This window comes from Acanthopagrus latus, chromosome 22, assembly GCF_904848185.1.
Source record: "Acanthopagrus latus isolate v.2019 chromosome 22, fAcaLat1.1, whole genome shotgun sequence".
NCBI classification, from domain to species: Eukaryota; Metazoa; Chordata; class Actinopteri; order Spariformes; family Sparidae; genus Acanthopagrus; species Acanthopagrus latus.
Genome location: NC_051060.1, coordinates 24,088,651 through 24,107,556, shown reverse-complemented (window position 1 = coordinate 24,107,556; position 18,906 = coordinate 24,088,651). Strand labels below are relative to the sequence as shown.

General features: G+C 42.1%; 2 protein-coding genes across 9 annotated transcripts in view; one reads left to right on the top strand and one right to left on the bottom strand.

Moving 5' to 3' along the window:
• LOC119012136 overlaps positions 1-5,085 on the bottom strand; it is a 43,847-nt gene extending 38,762 nt beyond the window's left edge. For 4 of the 7 annotated variants that reach the window (XR_005072375.1, XM_037085648.1, XM_037085653.1 and 1 more), the window contains exons 1-3: positions 4,947-5,085; positions 3,438-3,487; positions 72-3,137 (exon numbers count right to left, since the gene is read on the bottom strand). Coding sequence is in view for 6 of the 7 variants with exons in the window: in XM_037085648.1 (XP_036941543.1) it covers positions 72-3,117 (3,046 nt within the window). In the remaining variant the exon portion in view is untranslated. Of the gene's footprint in view, positions 1-71; positions 3,138-3,437; positions 3,488-4,325; positions 4,361-4,733; positions 4,872-4,912 lie in introns of those variants that run through there. The other 3 variants (XM_037085650.1, XM_037085649.1, XM_037085651.1) reach the window with 3 other exon arrangements.
• The window catches only part of vsnl1a (visinin-like 1a), a 36,077-nt gene continuing 21,982 nt past the window's right edge, over positions 4,812-18,906 (top strand). The window contains exons 1-3 of one of the 2 annotated variants that reach the window (XM_037085665.1): positions 4,812-4,948; positions 5,291-5,362; positions 14,991-15,157. In XM_037085665.1, coding sequence (XP_036941560.1) covers positions 14,996-15,157 — 162 coding nt within the window. In that variant the 5' untranslated portion in view covers positions 4,812-4,948; positions 5,291-5,362; positions 14,991-14,995. Of the gene's footprint in view, positions 4,949-5,126; positions 5,363-14,990; positions 15,158-18,906 lie in introns of those variants that run through there. The other variant, XM_037085664.1, reaches the window with a different exon arrangement.

Genomic DNA, 18,906 nt, shown 5'->3' with positions numbered 1-18,906 from the left:
AGACTAAGTGTATTTATTGTGTGCTGTACAGTAAAACTGCAGTCTGTTGTTTGTTGTGTGTCACTTGTTACCTGATGATATGTGGCATCCCACTCCTGGGCTGCTGAGCTGTTCTTTGCAGTTTGAAGTGTCGTCCTCCGAGAATTCAGTTACATCACTACGCTGCTGAGGTGCTGCCGCTTTACTGTCGCTCGCAAAATCACTCATACTGATATCAAAATACAAGTTCAGCTCTTTTAAGACCATGTCGAAATGTTTTTTCATCTCAAAACGAGTTTGGTGGTTCACATCCGAGGCTGGACTTTCGCTCTCAGAGGAAATGGTGGAGGACATCGAGTGCAGCTTTGACTCATCCTGGAAGCACTCAGTGAAATTACAGGTTGATTCACTGTTGGGCTGTTGCTCCGGCCATTCGAAAGCAGTAACATCTGCTGCTGAGATAAAGTTTGGGAGTTCATTGCAACTGTAATCACTGCTTAAAAATCCATTTGCCATGTTCTCAGTGTGACACTGGAAACCTTCCACTTCCTCCTCACCCTCGCCCACCTCTTCTGGTGCCTCCTCGTGCTCATTGCTCTCTGCCTCTGGCATGGAGTGCTGAAGTTGTGGCTGGGGTGATTTCAACAGCTGCCTGGGCAGGCTGCTGATGAGAGGGCTGGTACTCGGGTAAGCGTCATCATCGTCATCATCATCCAGTGAGAGCTGGATCTTTTCGAAAGTGTCAAACCCCTCTGGCACACGGTCACAGAAAGTGAAGGCAGATGGTACTGAGGAAAATCTGTCATGACCATTTAGGGCTGTGGGGCTGCTGTCAGCGCTTTGCGAAGGGATTAATTCATGCGGACCTGGCACAACTGCATCACTAGTTGCAGGGGAAGAGACGACCATGAATGTCTCGGCTTTGTGTCGGTGATCAGAGAAACAACTGAGCTTGTCTGCTGGTTCATGTTGACTAACTGAGGTTAATTTGTTTCCACAGTTACTCATGTTGCCCTCTGTCCATTCTCTGACACAGTCATCAGGTGACGCCTCAGTCATGTCTCCTCTCTGTTCACCTCGTTGTTGACGACCGTTGTCTGAAACCACAGATATCTCAGAGCCACATTGCCCATCAGTTCTTTCTCCAACACTTGCCTCTTCTTTTCCTTCCTTTCTCCCTTTTGTCCCTTCCATCGTTTGAATCAGAGCACTGTATGCGTGATCAGACAAGCATTCAAGGTTACTTCCAAATTCCTCATGTGCTGATTTGTCACCATATTCACTTGTTTCACCCTCTGTCCAGTCCATGCACACATCAGCTGATTCCTCTAAGTCCACCAAGTTTTCTGACTTCCCGTGTTCATCAGTTCTTATTTCTTCTCTCTCTTTAATCTCAGTTGCAGCGTCCATTCTAGAAATTTCAGTCATTACATATTCAACCTCCTGTGTCTTCAGGGTGTCAAGACTGACAGGAAAACAGCCAGACTGATCCTGCTCCTTTAACTGATGTCCCACAGTATTGTGACTTTCTTGTCTTCCATCCCCAGCAGGAGGAGGGTCTGGACTGCTGCTGGGGCTGGATTTCCACAGACAGCCGCCTTCATTACCAGTCTCGTTGTGTTTTTCGTTCGTGGTGACGGCACAAGTCTGTTGTTCTGCATAGTCCTCTTCTTCATCTGTGCACTGCTGTGTTCTGTTTTGGTGATTAAACTGCCAGGTCTGGTCTGGAGCTGAAGCCTCCTGTGACGGCCCGACGCCTGAACAGAGTGGAAGAGGGATTTCCATCTCACAGACTTTTACTGATGGAGATAATTTTGCACCTGCAGAGCTCTCTGAGTTACAGCGTTTCTCTCCGGCCTCCCTGTCAATTTCACTCCAGATTGTGGGGTCAATTACACTGAAAGGCCCTACATCATTATCTCCTTCAGCAGGCTCTTGACTGATTCTTGCCGGCATTGGAGTCTCTGTTGTGTGATCAGCTGTTTCACTCTGAGCTGTGGCTATCATCTTGCCAGCAGCATGATCTTCTTTTACCCCACAGAAGTCATCAGCGTCAAGACTCACAGTCTCAGTTGCAATATTTCTGTCTAATACCACATCATATGAAACAACTGATCCCTCGGCACATTCAGCAGCAGAAGGGATGGAGTTTTTGCTGAGGCTGTTCTCATTAACTTGGCCCTTTGTTTCCCCATCACAGAAGGCAACATTTTCATTTTCACATATCTGCAATTCTAATATTTTCCCCTCATTTTTTACACCTTCTGCCAGGTTCCCAGTGGGATCCTCTTCAGGGTTTGAGAAGAATGATTTCGTGTCTGCATAATCACTGGAAGACATGGGATTGTCACGCTCTTCCTTTTCTCTGCCGAAAGGTCTGTTCTCACGAAAATCATGCCCGTTCTCCATCTGATTACTCTTTTCAACTTCACCAGATTGGCTCCATGTATCACAGAAACCTGTGTCATGAAGTGTACCTTCACAAGTGCAATCAGACTGACATCGGACCTCCTCATCACCTGAATTATGTGTGAATACTTGGATTTGACTGACACTATCTAGCTCTTGTCTCTCGTCTTCGCCATTTCCAATGGAAGAATTGCAACCACCAGGGGGGTTGGCTTCAAGTGATTCCCTGAGCCATTTGCAATCAGGATGACTGGACGGGTCAGCGCTGGTGTCTTCTGAAGTTTCAGTATCATCGTCTACTGCATCATCTACTGGGTTTGAGCTCAGCTTGTCACTTTCAGTGACTGGGGGCTGCTCATCTTCAACCAGAGGTAGGAAGCGTCTCTCAGCGGAGATAAAACAGGTTTTAGATGATCCTGTGTGTGCACCGTCACCGTGTGGAGTAGTCAACTTCGTAATAGGGTTGAGAATTAATTTAGCGTCATGTTGCACATCTTGGATAACTCCAGATTCTGCTACACACACAAGGTGCTTCAAATTGCTTGTTAGTGATGGGAAGCCGATGGGTTTCCGAAATCTCACAAGCTCTGGAAAGTCCAACCTGCTTTTACCGCTGTGGTTAGTAGTCAGTGTACAATCTGAATCTGTCCTCGGTCGTTTGGGGGAGAGTGGTGAAGTAAGCTCTCTCTCAGTTTGTGGCCTGATATCTTCCTGCGTGATACGATCCATTTTTCTCCTATCAACTGAACCTAAAATAGAAACAGCTTGAGTGTGAACGCTGCGTCAGAAAGCCACACTGCTGGGATCAATAATTGTTACTCTATCAAAAGAATGCAATCACATTCAGAATGCTTTTAATGCATAGTTTACTTTGGTATATAACGATTATAGAAAAGCTCTTTCACATTAAAGAAAGACTTTTTGGACCCTCAAATAGACTAGGGAGTCTTGTGTGTCAAAAATGGTCTTGTAAACCTCAGCGTGCAGTAAAGTCTATATGTCTTTGTTCTCAAAAGAGTCTAGTGCTCTGTTGTAAAAAGGTAACTCACCTTACACCAAACCTGCAGGCATATAACATAGAGGTAATCCCACACCAAACCTATGAAGAAATAAATAAAAGACAACGTGACGTTCAGCGAGTGGATGTCCTATACCAGAACAGATTGTAACACAGCGTGATGCTGATTCATTGCACAGAATACAGAGATGGCACTACAGCACTGTCGTTGTGCTGTTGCCTCCCTATTCTAACACTCCAATCTGGAACTGCTGTGCATCAGTTTCATCAGTCAATGCGAGCTTTGTTATAATGAATACAAAAGGCCTTTTGCACATCAGACGTACTGCCTTGTCATAGCAGGGGAAAAAACAGGTGTTACTAACAACATTAACTATGGCTCTGTTTTATTGAAATGTCCCAGTAAGCTTTGACATAATGAGCCAGCATTCACAAATCCTAAAACAAAAGCGGTTATACTGACTCCTGTCATTTTTTACTTTATAATTTACCCTTGTGCTTGTACCAACATGACATATCTAAAATGCAGTCCTACTGCATTTCTTGGTGAGTTGGCTAGCTTATGATACCTACACAAACCTTAATATTTGACTTCATTTATACCAAATAACTAATGATACTTCACATTAGCTGACATTTTCAGCTACTCATATATTTTACCTATTTATCCAGCTGGCACTAATTATCCCAATGTTACTCACCTCATAAATTAGCTGATGCATGTCATACCCAACTGCATTACTTGGATAGCTGGCTAGTTAATGTTACCAACACACACCTCAACATTTGACTTTATTTATAGCCATTATTATTATTATTAGCTAAAGTTCAATCTAACTTGACATTAGTTGACATTTCAAGCTACTCATATATTTTACTTATTTATCCAGCTGGCATTAGTTATTCCAAAGTTACTCACCTCATAATTTAGTTTCTACGTTAACCCAACTGCACTACTTGGCTAGTTGGCTAGCTAACCTAACTAACACAAGCCTTAACATTTGACTTTATTTATAGCTATTAGCTAATGTAACATGTTACTTTTTGCTTTTGAATTTAACGTTATATTAAGATACTAACGTATTTTCCTTTTTTAAAATCCAGCTGGCATTAGTTATTCTAAAAGTACTCACCTCATAAATTAGTTTTTAGTTATGGTGACTTGGTGAGTTGGCTATCTCATATCTGACTAACTTATATCCAAAGCCATTAGCTAATGTTCTTAACAATCTTACTGGACATTAGTTTAGATTTTAAGCTACTCACATATTTTACGAGTAGTACTTATATATCCAGCTAGCGTTAGTTACTCCAAAAAGTCACTCACCTCATAAGTTAGTTAGTTAAACCTAAGCATAGCATGACTCAGCTAGCCAGTTTACTCAGCTAGCTAACTTAGCTAGCATGGAACGTAACTTGTGGCGCGAAACTGCCGCCGCTGAACAAAGCAGGTGTTTTATCTATCCTGTTGCTGCAGCTAGCTAACACGGCCTTTCCTGAATTTACCTATTGTCTTCAAACAAATACTCGTCGTTTTTACCGGTAGGTCGGATAAAGATTGTGTTTTCTTGTTGTCTTTATGTGTCTTCAGCCTGCTGTCGGCCACACAGCGGGGGTGGAGAGAGGCAGCGAGGCTCCCGCTCCCTCTCTCTCTCTCTCCCCGCCTGCCCGTCTGTCTGTCTCCGGCTCTCAGGACGGCAGCAGCGGCGTCAGTGTGCGTTCAGCAGCAGCATCCTACGGACCCGCAGCTCGAGGCTGACTTTTTATAAAACACACAATAAAAACAACGCTAGAATAGAACAACACTCCCGGCAGATATCTTTAACTACTAGTGGCTCGACACCTTTTTGAATTAGCTCTTTTTTTCCTCCACCGTCCTCGCAGGTTTTTTCCCCCCGCAGCTCCAGACATCAGACCGGACTTCTCTCCCGTTGGTCGGCTCCGCACTCTCGCAAGGTAGGCTGGATGTTATAATACATATATATGTGTATATTAGACATAAACCTGCATGATGTGTCCTTTTTAAATTGTGCTTTTAACGAGATATAATTCTAAACGTGTCTGCGTCCATGTTAATGACGGAATAAACACACATATCAGCTGTGTTTTAATCAACTCCTGCTCCAAATGCACGTTTTTTTGTTTTTTTTTTGGGAAGCAAACCAACATGTTTGGGTCATGCATGGGTTTTTACACACCGGGGATTTTTGTTCCAACAACAACAAAAGTGTAATAAAATAAAAGACACATCAGCCTCGGTCACAGCTGATTTATCCTCATCAGAGAGGCAGACTGTGTGTGTGTTTTTCAAGTTTGCGTGGGAGATGTCTTTTTAGCTTTTGGCACGACATGGCACGATTTGTGTGTGTGTGATGTATCCCGGTGTTAGTTTGGCACTGGTGCCGATGTTGTTAGTGTGTGTGTGTGTGTGTGTGTGCAGGAGGAAGGTGGGTGTGTGTTCTTAACCCACAACATGCTGCACACTCCCCATGAGGCTTACTTTTGCAAATCAACGCAGGCATGAAAACACATCTCATCCAACTGCGCCTGTATCTCCTGCACACACACACACACACACACACACACACACACACACACACACACACACATACATCTACACAATGAAGGCAGCAGAATCTACATATTTCCCCTGAATCTATATTTCTGGCGTTGCCTCTCTTGGCTGTGGGTCCCTGCCAGGCTCTCAAGGTCATCCCCCCTGTTGGCAAATGATGGTAAAGGGAGAGTGTTACGTAATAGCTCGCTGCCCGGCTGAGGGGCAGGTCTGCTGGTCGCTACAGGACTGTAAAATGTACTCATCTGACAATATATCTTTGTGTCAGACCACAACTTGTCTTTAGATTATCCCTGGCTCTGATGAGGCCCCGGTGGACTAAAGACAAAGGGGTATGACTCAGGTTTGCTCTGCAACGCACTTGCAAACTGACCCAGAGTGTCTTGTCCCAGACCCGGTCTCCCAGCCCCGCAAATCGTTTCTCCGGCGCTGACATCTGCTGATTATGCAGCATGCTGTCTGTTTTGTTCCTCATGTAGATGTGAGAAGCTGGTGAAGAAGCATTACCATGCATAAGAGCTAACAGGGAGGGGAGGGTGCGTGTTCAGTGCTCGTGCTAACGAGAGTGTCATGCCACCGCATCTGTCTGGGATCACACCCCTTGTTACGCGCACATAACTTTCATTTGCATGTATGTCTTTGTTCAGCTTTTTTTACTGCTGGTGCACTTTTCTGTGAGAGACGGTGAAGATGTAAGAGTGAGCTGCAGAACGTGGAAGGAATTTCATCATTGTCACATTTGTAGGCTGATGACTGTCGAGCGAAGGCTGAGAGATTTTTGTTCAGTTATTGAACATTTAAAGATAGTTTTTATTCCATTATTCAATCCATGCAGCACAAGGCTGAGGCTAGACATAAAGCGGGCAGAGAGGATGGAAAGGCTCTTACGTCATTCTAAAAAAATGACAGCTGAGATGTAAGACGAGAAGAATCAAAGATATGGAAGACGGATGTTTCTTTCTGGACCTCCTGAGGTGCCATGGGAAAAACACACAAAGTCACAGTGTCTTCATGTGTGGAAAGATTGACAGCACGAATGGACAAAATCATCCATAATTCCACCTTCACAAAAATTTAAAAGAGACGGAGAGAGAGGCCATGCAGGAGCGGGACAAAAAACTGAAATCAGCTGAATGCTGGAAACCATTCAGGCTGCCTTAGCATCCAAAGCATCAACATTTGAGGATAGCCGGAGCAGAACGCAAAGCCCATGTGCAGGATTTGATAGCAAAACTGCTCAAAGACAACGAGAAGCCAGTGATCGACAGAGCAACGTCCCAGCATCACATCTGATCTTGCAGCTACACAACCGCCATGTCCTGGAAGAAATTACATCGCAAAGTTGCAATGGATAGAAGTGTATCATACCAAGGACTGCAGAGGCGGCTCATCCAGGCAGAAGTCGTTACTCAAAGGGATTTTTCTTCTAAGACAAGAAGAAGAAACCCGAGACACACCAGGCATTTGATTTGGTCTTCGAACGCCAAAAATTACATCACACACACAACGGTGTTCTCACAATCTACACCGACCTTAAATTAAGCATTACATCGTGCACAGAGCCTCATGATTCGATTCAACTCTGATTCCTTGATGTCTGATTCAGTTGTGAATCTATTCTCACCTGATCAGAAACCGAAGGTTCAGTCTGCTCCAGTACACTGTGTGCCAAAACCATTCATCAGTGTCCTTATTCCACTCAAATACAACATGAAACACAACTGGCAATTAAGATAAATGGTTTTTCGGCCTTTTCATTAAAAAAAACTGAATTAATTAATGACTTTAATTAATTTGAAAGCATTTTACAATCTCCTGTGCTGAGAAAAACAAAATGAGGGGGAGGTGGAGCTGCTCTGTTGTGATTAACGTCGTGTCTTTTAGCGGCGGAGAGCTGCAGCGTCTCTGCTGCGCCGACATCACCGTCCGACACTGAACAGGCTCAGAAACAGACTCAGCACCGAGTTGTCTTCTTCAGTTGTTTGCTACAGCGTGTGTCGGTCAGCCGGGTCTCATTTATTACTGCTGATCACACCGTTAACGTTGGTCTCTGGGCAACGGTGTAGAAAAAAAAACAGAATGTACGTGAAACCGGGGATGTAACAGAAATGTTTTATGTCATTTAACTTTTGATAACTATGTCTAGATAATTTGGAAGAATCTGTGCAACAGTAGCGTCTTACTTGAACTTTGGGAAAAAAGATGGCTGACAGAAAGACAAGGAGAAAACAGTGACCTGTATGTAGAATTGATAGATACAGTGATCGATTACTTCAAATGAGCGCAGGACAGAGATGTAAAGTGTTAAGCCAGTGGCCCTCTTTCCTACTTCATACCTCCCTACCTACCTACCTACTTCCTACCTCCCTATTCTGGCCTCCTTGCTCAGATTCAGCACATTTTCAAATTCAGAGCTCATTTTGTGCTCAACTACCCACCTGTAAAGTTTCACGACTGTATTTTGCAGTCAGGCGATCTTTCAACACCTGGCAAAATACTCAAATTGCTTCTGTCTTAGTTCCCCTGCGAGAAAAGTTGTCACCAGGAACACAATCTGCCGTGATGACACACACAAACCTGTAGAAAACACTACTAGCTGACGCTGTGAGGGATGGTTTTTAAAAGTATTACTTTCTCTTCATGCCATGTTTGTAAAATGGTGCAGAAAATGAAGCATTTTTGTCTTCTGTAAAATTCTCCCAATTAAATTAAATGTGTGTTTTCTTGGGGCCAATCTGACCATCAAAAAGCTCAAACACATAAAACAGGCAGCAGATGAAGATCTTTAAAAGGACTACGATGTTTTGAAAACGCTCTTAACACACCATGTTGCCACTTGCGTCACTTTAAAGGTTGTGCATTTGCAGGTTTTACATAAAGTGAGCTGCGGGGGATGTGTGATTTATTTAAGTGTTGCCTTTTTGTACACCGTGAATTAAACCCTCAAGATGAATTCTTTCTCAAGGACTAAATGTTATTACATCTTATAACATAAACTATTTTTAAACACTAATTAATTAGGCCCAGGTATATTACTGGATGCTATGGATGATATTACAACATAAAGGTGTGCCGGCAGCGACACACTGACACGATACAGATGCAGATTCAGCTCTGCTGCTTGTCGCATGATTAAGGAATCATGAGTAACATTATGATACAGAGCTATGCTACCACCTTTTGAACATGTTAGAACTTAATCAACAGAAAGCACCACATCATAAACCTACTAATCCCGCTGAGATGTTCTCTGTCGTGTGTTGCAGCATCATATATGTAGACAGCGTGCTCGTGATGTCTTGAAGTGCAGAACTTAAGCGTAATTTTTAATGACTTCTGTAGGTCTAACATGCAAAGTGCTTGGAGATTCATTTTCTATAAGCAAATGTGACAGACGTGGAGTCTTAGATACATGGTGCAGACATTAGCATGTGTGACTGGTGGAAGATATACTATTTATACTGTAAGCATGAACACATGTACTCATTCACACACTGTGCATACATGCTGTGTCGATATAAATGCATTTCCTTTCTATTATACAAGTGCCCACACAAACACACACTGCCTGCACACACACACTCAAACACACACACACACAGACACACACACACAGTCCCATAATGCCGAGGCTGTCATGTGTCTTGTGCTCACATCTCTCCCGGGACACATCTGTCTCCCGCTGCAGCTGCCGTCTTCAGGCCCAGCCCATCTTGTCTGACAGCTCATATTGTAACAGGAAAGTGTTTTGCAGCCTGCTGTTGGAGTGCACTGCCTCCTCAGTCTCACCACAGTACTGACAGACTTTTGGCTCGTTCCCGGGGATGTTTCTGATCGTTCGACACAGAAGACCGGGCTGGTCTGTAGTTGCCTTTAGACGATGTTGTTTAACCTGTCACCACATGTTTATACACATGAGAAACTGTCTCCCGTCAGCAGTGAAGGAAGTTGCATCACCTCTCGCATCTCTGCCTAGTGAGTGTCCAGCGTACATTCATGGATACCGGCTTATAGAGTCATCAATTCCACCTCATGTCCATAACTTAGGTGTGTGCAGCCTCAGAGCTATACTGAGGAAAACGCAAATGGCACGATTGAGAGAAACACACTAACCCCGAGGTTCCAACAGATATGTGTCCGCTGCGTTACGGCTCCGATCTGGTTTTGCTCTGCCATCTGGCAACCTCCACCGGTTGTATTGTGAGTCGCCACGGCACAGTACGGTCGATAACTGATATGCGAGACAGAGGAATTCCCACAATAATCACATAATCGCTCATGACCGCAGTTATAGGTCTGTGTTATAAACACAACAACGTGAAGTGTTCACGACCGAAGGATTAGTAGAAGAGCTTGTGTTTGTCTCTTTTTTGAGATTTGTGTGCTGGCGTCAACACGGAGTGTTGTAATTTGAAAAAGGAACCGGATGTCATGTTGTTGTCTCGGGGCGTGACTTCCTGTCTGCTCTGAGCTAAATTCAGCTTAATTGCTGCGTCGTGCTCCGGCATCCGCCAGAAATAGAAGTCAAGCTTATTTGTCCCGGAGGGCTTCGGACTGCCGGAGCTGGGACGGAGCAGATACTCAGCGCACCGGACCTGGAATAACGCAACGGACACGTATCTGGTGGAATAACAGCGTAGGTAACAGCGACCACAAGAAACACTGATGCCACCAGTGTAACTGAGCATCTTGAGTTCACAAATGATAAATGAGGCACAAAGACGCAACGTTAGCACATTAAACAACAACAAACTTAACTCCATTTTCCCTCCACATGTAAAAAACACCAGTAACCATTCCCTTATGGCCACTCTGAGGAGGCACACTAGTTTTTTTGTGTTTTCTAAATCACAATGTTACAACGATACAGGACTCTGTAGATGATGACTGTCAGCCATCAGCGTTGGCTTTGTCCAGCAGTCCAACCCTGCACCAAATGAACACTGAGCAGCAGCACATTATAGATACTCGTGTAGCACTTCACTCCTAAATACCTCCAACAACACGCTGTCTGCCTACAACTGCTCCGTCTCTCGTTCCCTCTCATGTATCACCAGCTCTCTGGCAGCCTGTCAGATGCTGTCAATCAAACACAGACGGGGACACGCCCCTCCAGACAGCTGAGATAAAAAAAAGGGGCATTTCCCTCTGATACTTCCCCAAAGATGCCTTTTCTTTATTTTATTTGATGATGCAAAAAAGCAGTGTCCAATACTCCCCTTCTTTTTGACATGCACAGTTAAATCACTGAATCACCACTTCAGCTGATGAGCACTTTTTTAGCAGGTCTTTTACCACCAAATCCAAAATGTAACCTCTCTGAAAAACTGAAATTGTGTATTTATCACCTATCGTAAGAATCAAGAAAAGTCTGTGTTTGGACGTATTAATATCCCTTCAGTGAATGTCGCATGGTTAGTTTAACATAGTAGAGAGACAATCTGAATGCCAGATGAGTGAGACAGCTGCACGCTTTTATTATAGAGAACAAAATCAGTTGTTTAACAAGGAGACTTTATTGCACATTTAGTCTTCTTGGCAGTTTTGCTGTTGGCCTGCTAAATAGTTGCTTTTGAAAATCTCAGAACACCAATTTAGTAAAATGTTCCCAGTGAAGCTGCAGTTGAAAAACCACAGGGTCAGTTGTGAATCAGAAAATTGTCGAGCCTCCATTAACCAGCTTCTATCCAGTTCTAAAACACCTGAATGCACTTTACAATGTCCAACAGGACACTTTAATACAATATTATTTAAAAGATGAAAGATTTTTACACGTATTGCATAATCTGTGTCAACCCGCAGAAGTACGACCTCCTCACCCACAGGTATTGGATGTCATTACTAGTCCAGGAGTATAAATGTAAGGGAAGAGTCTGGCTGAATGGGATGTTATGTTGCTTTGTCTCACCTTAATAAATGACCCATGACTCTTACCTGATACCCATGATATCCACAGTATTTGACTTATGCTTCCCTTTTTGATCAAGGCTTCCTAAATGGTAGTATTTTTTCTTCCTGTTTTCAAATGAATAAAAATATCTCCAAACGAAGACAGCCTTGATTTTCTCAAATAGAAGCCATCCGGTAGCCTTTAGAAAACTGGTGATGAGTAGCTGAGATGATACTCAGCCGTTATCGAACTCCGAAATGATGCTTATCCCACACGTGTCGGAGAGATTCAGCCAAGTCGAGGTGCTTCGTTGAGCTCAGCTGATAGAGAAGTCGTCCATCTCTTGTCCCGTCTCGCTGTCAAACTGTAGATTATTTTCATTATTTTCAGGATTATTCGTTTGTTTAGCCCATAAGATGTTGAAAAATTGTGAAAATAATTCATCAGAATTTCACAGCTCATGTGAACCTCCCAAAAGTTTTTTTTTTACATATTGTTTGTTCTTTCTATATGAAATAATTTCATTGTGTCACTGACTAAATAGCATTTTCTGTTTATTTTTATTATTATTGTTATTATCCAATTAACCATGTTCCGTCACCGTGGGGACAGCTTAGCCTTTGTGATACCTGCAGTGATTTCATTAGTAATGAATTAATGTATTTGTTGCATTGTTCATTTGGTTTACAGGCAGCGTGGAAGCATGATTAGTCACAACTTAATTTTAAGAGTTGCACATCATGAATCCCAAGCTCCTCACTGAGCGCAGGTTCATGCTGAGCCCGGCTGAAAGCATTCTTCAAAATTGGATTTCAGGGCAAAGCATATCTATCTTCCTGAGACTAATAGTTTCCAAATTGAGGTGCAGGAACATTGGGAGGTTCGAAGAGATGAGGAATTGTTTATTAAACTTTGAGAATAACTTTTTTGATAGATGTGTCTGTCCCTTCACCTTTTCTCCCTCTTCATCAACAACGTAGACGACCAAAATAGATCAACCAACTGTCAGCGCACACACACACAGATACACACAGACACACCAGACGTTTGTCAGTCCTTCATTTCGCAACTTCTTGAAATAATTCGACCCCTGTGTATATCAGTGCCTGTATGAAAGAAGACAACACACATCTCTCGATGTAATGGAAAGGAGTAAAACATATTCCCAGTTTAATTCCAGTTTTATAAAGGCTGGGAGAAATTGTTGTGCATCTTAGGAAATAAATAAGATTGATGGCACCTTCATGTCTGGACACCTATCAAGCTATTGCAGCCAGCTAGTTAGCTTAGCCTCCTGTAAAGCTGCCAGTTGTGGTTTTTGCTCTTCAGTTTTTACTTTTACGCAGAGCTAGACTACTGTGGCCGACTAACTAATGGTATTTCCCCAAACCGAATTATTACAGTAACGTATTGTTAATATTCCTTTATTAGTTTTAGTTAATATTGTAACAAATGAGAGATCCTCTCTACTTCAACTAACAATGTACGAAGAGTACTATGTATTTTCTTATTAATTTGATTTTGAAATGATACATTTCTTCTGTCCTTGGCACCAGTGGTTTCTGTTTCAATTTTACTTAATTTCGTTATATTTAATTTCAACCTTTATTTATCTCACTGCTGTCCATGAACTTGCAGCGACTCTGTTAACATAATCCAGCTGTCATAGATGATCTTTCTACTTCATTGTCATGGTGTAGCTACGTTATTGAGCTGTGGTAATGTACTCGTGAGCAGGAACCATTTGGAAACTTGCCTTGGCTGTGTGTTCAACACAATCTAGCATTACGTATGACAGTTGGCTGCTGAAATATGGTACCGAGCTGTGTTGTGACATAATCAAGTCCTGAGTGTGGACAATCAGCTAATGTGAATGCTTTGAAAGATTTAATCATTTTCTGCAGTAAAACGTTTGCTGTTTGGCAGCCAGCTTCATTATCGACATTATGGTGATCTGTCCTAACTGAGCTTCAGATCACTGCATCGTTGATTTGTACCTGAGACATGCAAGATCAATCTCCAAACTTTTGGCATGCTTTTGAAAAATGGTCATATATATATATATATATATATATATATATATATATATATATATATATATATATATATATATATATATATATATATATGACTGCAGCAGCACTTCTTGGATGCTTGCCTGAGTCTCCTGTTCACACCCTTGGGCACGCAGAGACAGATTGGCACCACACACACTGGTGCTGCTTCGTGTCTCCATCGGTCTTTTGAAGGTAAAGAGGTCTAATAAAACATGTCAGCGGAGTATGAGACGGAGTGTTCCAAAACTCTTACCATCTTTTTTGCAAATTATAATAATTACAGGTTGGTTAATGAACTAATCAAGGCTATAAAGTGATTACCCACAGAGGCAGCTGGGTGCTAACAGCTCCAGTGGGGAAATGAAAGGACATTAAATACCAAAAACACACTTGAATTCCTCTTAAAAGTCACAGCGGACCAACAACTTTTAAGATTTCATAATTACCCTTTTCAAAAAATCCACGGGGTTTCAATCCAAACTGAGATATTCAAAGTAAATAGCTTAAACCCTGTGATTTCTTCACACTTTGTGATGATTTTTAAATGTTGAACAGGACTTAAACATTAATTCATATGTTTTTTTCAGCTTTAACAGGGTGAAACAAAACTAGAGTGGTTCCCTCAGTGTATATTTTTATATAATACAGTTTATCATAAAGCAAATCCTCTGGAAGGATTTTAAGGGTTCAGAACTCAAACAACAAACAAACAAAACTAGGACAAGCGGCTGCTCAAAGGAAGACAGAACATAAAAGCTGCATGTTTTACAAATTGACCCTATTATACAATATGAAATAACAGACTTATTTCCCAACATGTGACACTGTTCCAGTTTATTTTACACTCCATTTGTTTTTAAAGATTATTTTTAGATGAATCTGTGGTTTGCACTTTGTCAGAAATCTCTGTTTTTCTCCCAAACAGCCTCCAGACTTTGAGGTTCATCACATCGACATCATAAAGAAGCATTTCTTTGTGTTCTGTCATTAAATGAGAAATGCTTAAGATCATTAATTTACTATACGTGTGTGTCTGTATATTGTGTGCGCTGCTTTTCGCAGGCAAAATGGGGAAACAGAACAGCAAGCTGACCCCTGAAGTGATGGAGGACCTGGTGAAGAACACAGAGTTTAACGAACACGAGCTGAAGCAGTGGTACAAGGGTTTCCTGAAGGACTGTCCCACCGGCCGGCTCAACCTGGACGAGTTCCAGCAGCTCTATGTCAAGGTGAGACTCCACTGACTCACTTTCCGTCGATCGGATCGTACATGTGGTGTATGTTTCAACACTCATTTATATATATGCACGCCACACAAACAAACTCAACTCTGACCACAGTTCTATAAAGCAGTAGATGTTTAGCAGCTAAAAATAGCACTGGATATGTGGCAGCAGAAGAAAGTAGTACAGTACGACTAGAATACAGTAGCTGTTGGTTGTTGATGTTTTTGGAGCTACCTTTGAATTCAGGCCCTATTCTACAAATTACACCTGTAAATCATTAACGTGAGTCAATATCATACTCCCGAAATTCTTTTGGTCACGATAATTCTGCTGTCAAAATCTGATATCATGACAGTAAATGTGTTTGAAGCTGCGTTAGTTATATTTTAGTGCTACTTATTTTGGTTAGCGTGTTAGTAAACACATCCAGCAGAAACCTTCAGTGATACGTTCACTCTATTGTGACTAGTCGCTAAGCTATGTTCACTAGCTACGTGCTAGCTGCATCCACCCTCTGTCTGGTGCTGGGCAGGTAGTACACAGTTAGTGCGTCGCACCTTTTTCACTCTCAAAACAAAACAATGTTGATGAGCAAAATGGATAAGACTGAAGCAACATGTCATATCAGTCTTTGTTAATATAAAAAACATTGATCTGTGTAGCTTTAAATCCACGTGAGTGTGTAGTTTGTAATGTTTACGGCAGGATATCGGTGATAGTGTCGCTGAAACTTGCCAGATCGAATCTGTTACCAGGGTAATTAATACAATGGTAGTCGTACCATTTGTAGAAGTATTTGCTGAAGATTAAACAGTAGCATCCAGTCTAAGTGCATTCTCAGTGGCTTCTCCCACAATTGATTTTAACAGTGTTGTTTGAGGTCACATGAATATATTCTGAGTCACCACCAAAAACCACTGAGGGACTCCCAGTATAAACCCTGCAAGATTTTAGCAGGCATCCTGCCATGTTCCCATTGGCCACTCTTGTATCTGGGCAGAAAACCAACAGAGAGGCAGGATCCGATGATTATCTTCTCATGCTAATATGTAGCCCTACCGTATCTCATTACCTCAGACAGAAGAGTGTGAACTCATTCTGTGATTTATTCATTTAGTCGTATAAAATCCGGCGGTAACACATTCATAGAAACAGTGATCTCATAATGGAAGAGAATTTACGGTTAAATAGCACAATAAGTGGCTATAAATGTAGACTCAGTACTTCTAGGAGTGTCTACTATACTATTATCTGCTGCTTCTATAAAAAAGTGGAGGTAATGGGTTATTTCCTTGCTCAAAATGAGACTAATGTGAGCTGCGACCTACCGATCCTTTTACAGAAAGATAAATGTACTAGAAATGGGCAATATATCAGTACTTATTTATTTAGTTTTTTATCTTTTATTAATAAAATCAAACGATATATCATCTTAGATCCTGGATCATTATATCATAATTTGGCATAAGTTTTGTCTTTTCCTGGTTTTAAAGTCTGTGTTACAGTAAAGTGATGTCATTTTCTGAACAGATCGTGTATTGCGATATAATTCCAAATGTATTGAGATAATGTTTGAAGCCCACATGGCCCAGCCAAAGATCCTCCGCACCTCGAGGAAGCACTGGCTTTGAAAATCTGAAGCTGTTACGTTATTGAATAAATATCAAACCCAAACTCGTCTGAAAATGTATTCTTGTCCTACTCCTCTTTAGTTTATTCAAAATAATCTCAGTCCCTGTTTTAGCTGTTACGTCAGGCTTATCGCAGCATCTCGTGTCCTCTTGTCCTTTATTCCTTTAATGTCCTCAGAGTTCTTTAAAGAAGCGCAGTGTAAGAATAGGCCTTTTATCAATGGTGCCAGGAAATGCCTCATAACCAGAGGGGGGGGGCTGCCATTATATAAGACATGCCTGGACACCGGGGTCACGGGTGCACTTCCTCTAAATGCCATCGGAGCTCATGCATCAGCTGAGACCTGAAGGAAAAAAATGGTGAAAAACATCAGATGTGAGCGAAGCCACGGCTGCCGTGATCAGAACAAAGCACATCTGTCACTGTCTGGAGTGACATTTTTTTTTTTTTGTCCATTTGGACCAATTTGTCCCGTTAAAACCTACTAAAAAGCATCGCAATCCTTTTAGAATTGAACTGTAAAAAATAACCCGGACCCCCGGGAAATAATAGAAAGTTTGGCAGCTCTGATAGACGGATACAGACACAAGAGAAATCAGATGGAATATCCCTTAAAATCCCTTCACAGCACAATACGATGGCTCAAAGGGTGGCAGCGTTGCTCACAGGCAGAGGGGTCTTGTAGGCTTCTGGGTAAATCCTGTTATTGATGCATCCTATTGTGTTTCTAGGCAACAGTGTATCAGTGATAGCGCTGTATTTAAATCCAGAGGGCTGATAAGTGGAAAAACGTTCTGCTGCGACCTCACATTAACGGGACAAATTGTTCCTGTGAAGAGTGACTCTGCATGCGTGTGTGTGTGTGTGTGTGTGTGTGTGATAAGAGGTGGAGGTCATATGTTTAGTAGGAGGAAGGGGGAGAAAGAAAAGTGTGTTCTTTGCGTCGGTTGAAAGCGAGAAGATAACAAAAGAAGGGAGGGGAAAGACAGTGTGTGTTCGTTATTTATTAGTTATTAGCTAATTAGAGTCAGGAATGTACAGGAATATGTGTGTCTGTCTGTGTGTGTGTGTGTGTGTGTGTGTGTGTGTGTGTGTGTGTGAGTCCTTCCTGTGCATGCATGCGTGAGATTGGCAGGGTTCGACTTACACCTGTGCACCGAGATCTTTATATCTCTGCACTCCCACACTGTTCAGATCCCCCCCCACATTTGCACAGATCTGCACCTGTGACAGTCGTCCAGCAGCTCCCCCCCGCCAGGGTGCTAACTGCAGTGTTACCTCCACTCGGCTGCCTGCCCGGACTCAATGTACTGTTATGGTTGGAAGTCAAAAACGCTGTTCTCTTGCTTCTCCTTTTGTGTATGTATGTGTTTCTTTCTTTCTTTGTTCTGTCTCTATGCCATTTCATTCCTGGCACCTTTGTGGTGGTGATCATCGTTTAGGCTGTGAAAAGGAGGAGTGAGGAAGAGGAAGTGATATAGAGGGAGAGTTGAGAAGTAGAGCCATGAAAGGACAGCAAGAGAGAAAGCAGGTGTAGCATGTCGGCTGGAAATAAGAGGTTTGTGTATCGCAGGGCAGTCCGTGATATTCAGAGTTGACGCCGCGGTGTAACATTCAGTCGACAGCACGTATTTCTCTGAACACCAGAACCAGTGTTATCGCTCTGGATGGTTTCATTTGATCAGGATGAGAGCTCATGAATAACTCATCAAAAAAGAACTCATTAAAAGTAATGAATGTCAGTTTCTTTCAGTCGGATATTTTCTATAAAGTTTAAGAATTCATCTTTATCAATTGCTGTATTCAAAGGTCCGGCTGAATGGATGTAGAAATTTGGATTGTGAAATTAGAAGTAGATGAAGCGGTTTTGCAGGAGATAATAACGTAATTTAAATGTCCATCGGTAATGTCACTTCAAATGAAACAAGTTATTGAAATTCATATTTAGCATTTGAAATATCAGTTATCTCTCACTGTGGGGATGAGGCTGAAGAGATGGATTTCAGTCCTGTGAATAATAAAAAAATCTAGCAAAGCATCAAAGAGCTTGGCACTGATGAGTTGATGAAAAGAAAATTAGAAGAAAAAGAAAACTGTTTTGGTATTTGATGAATGGTTTC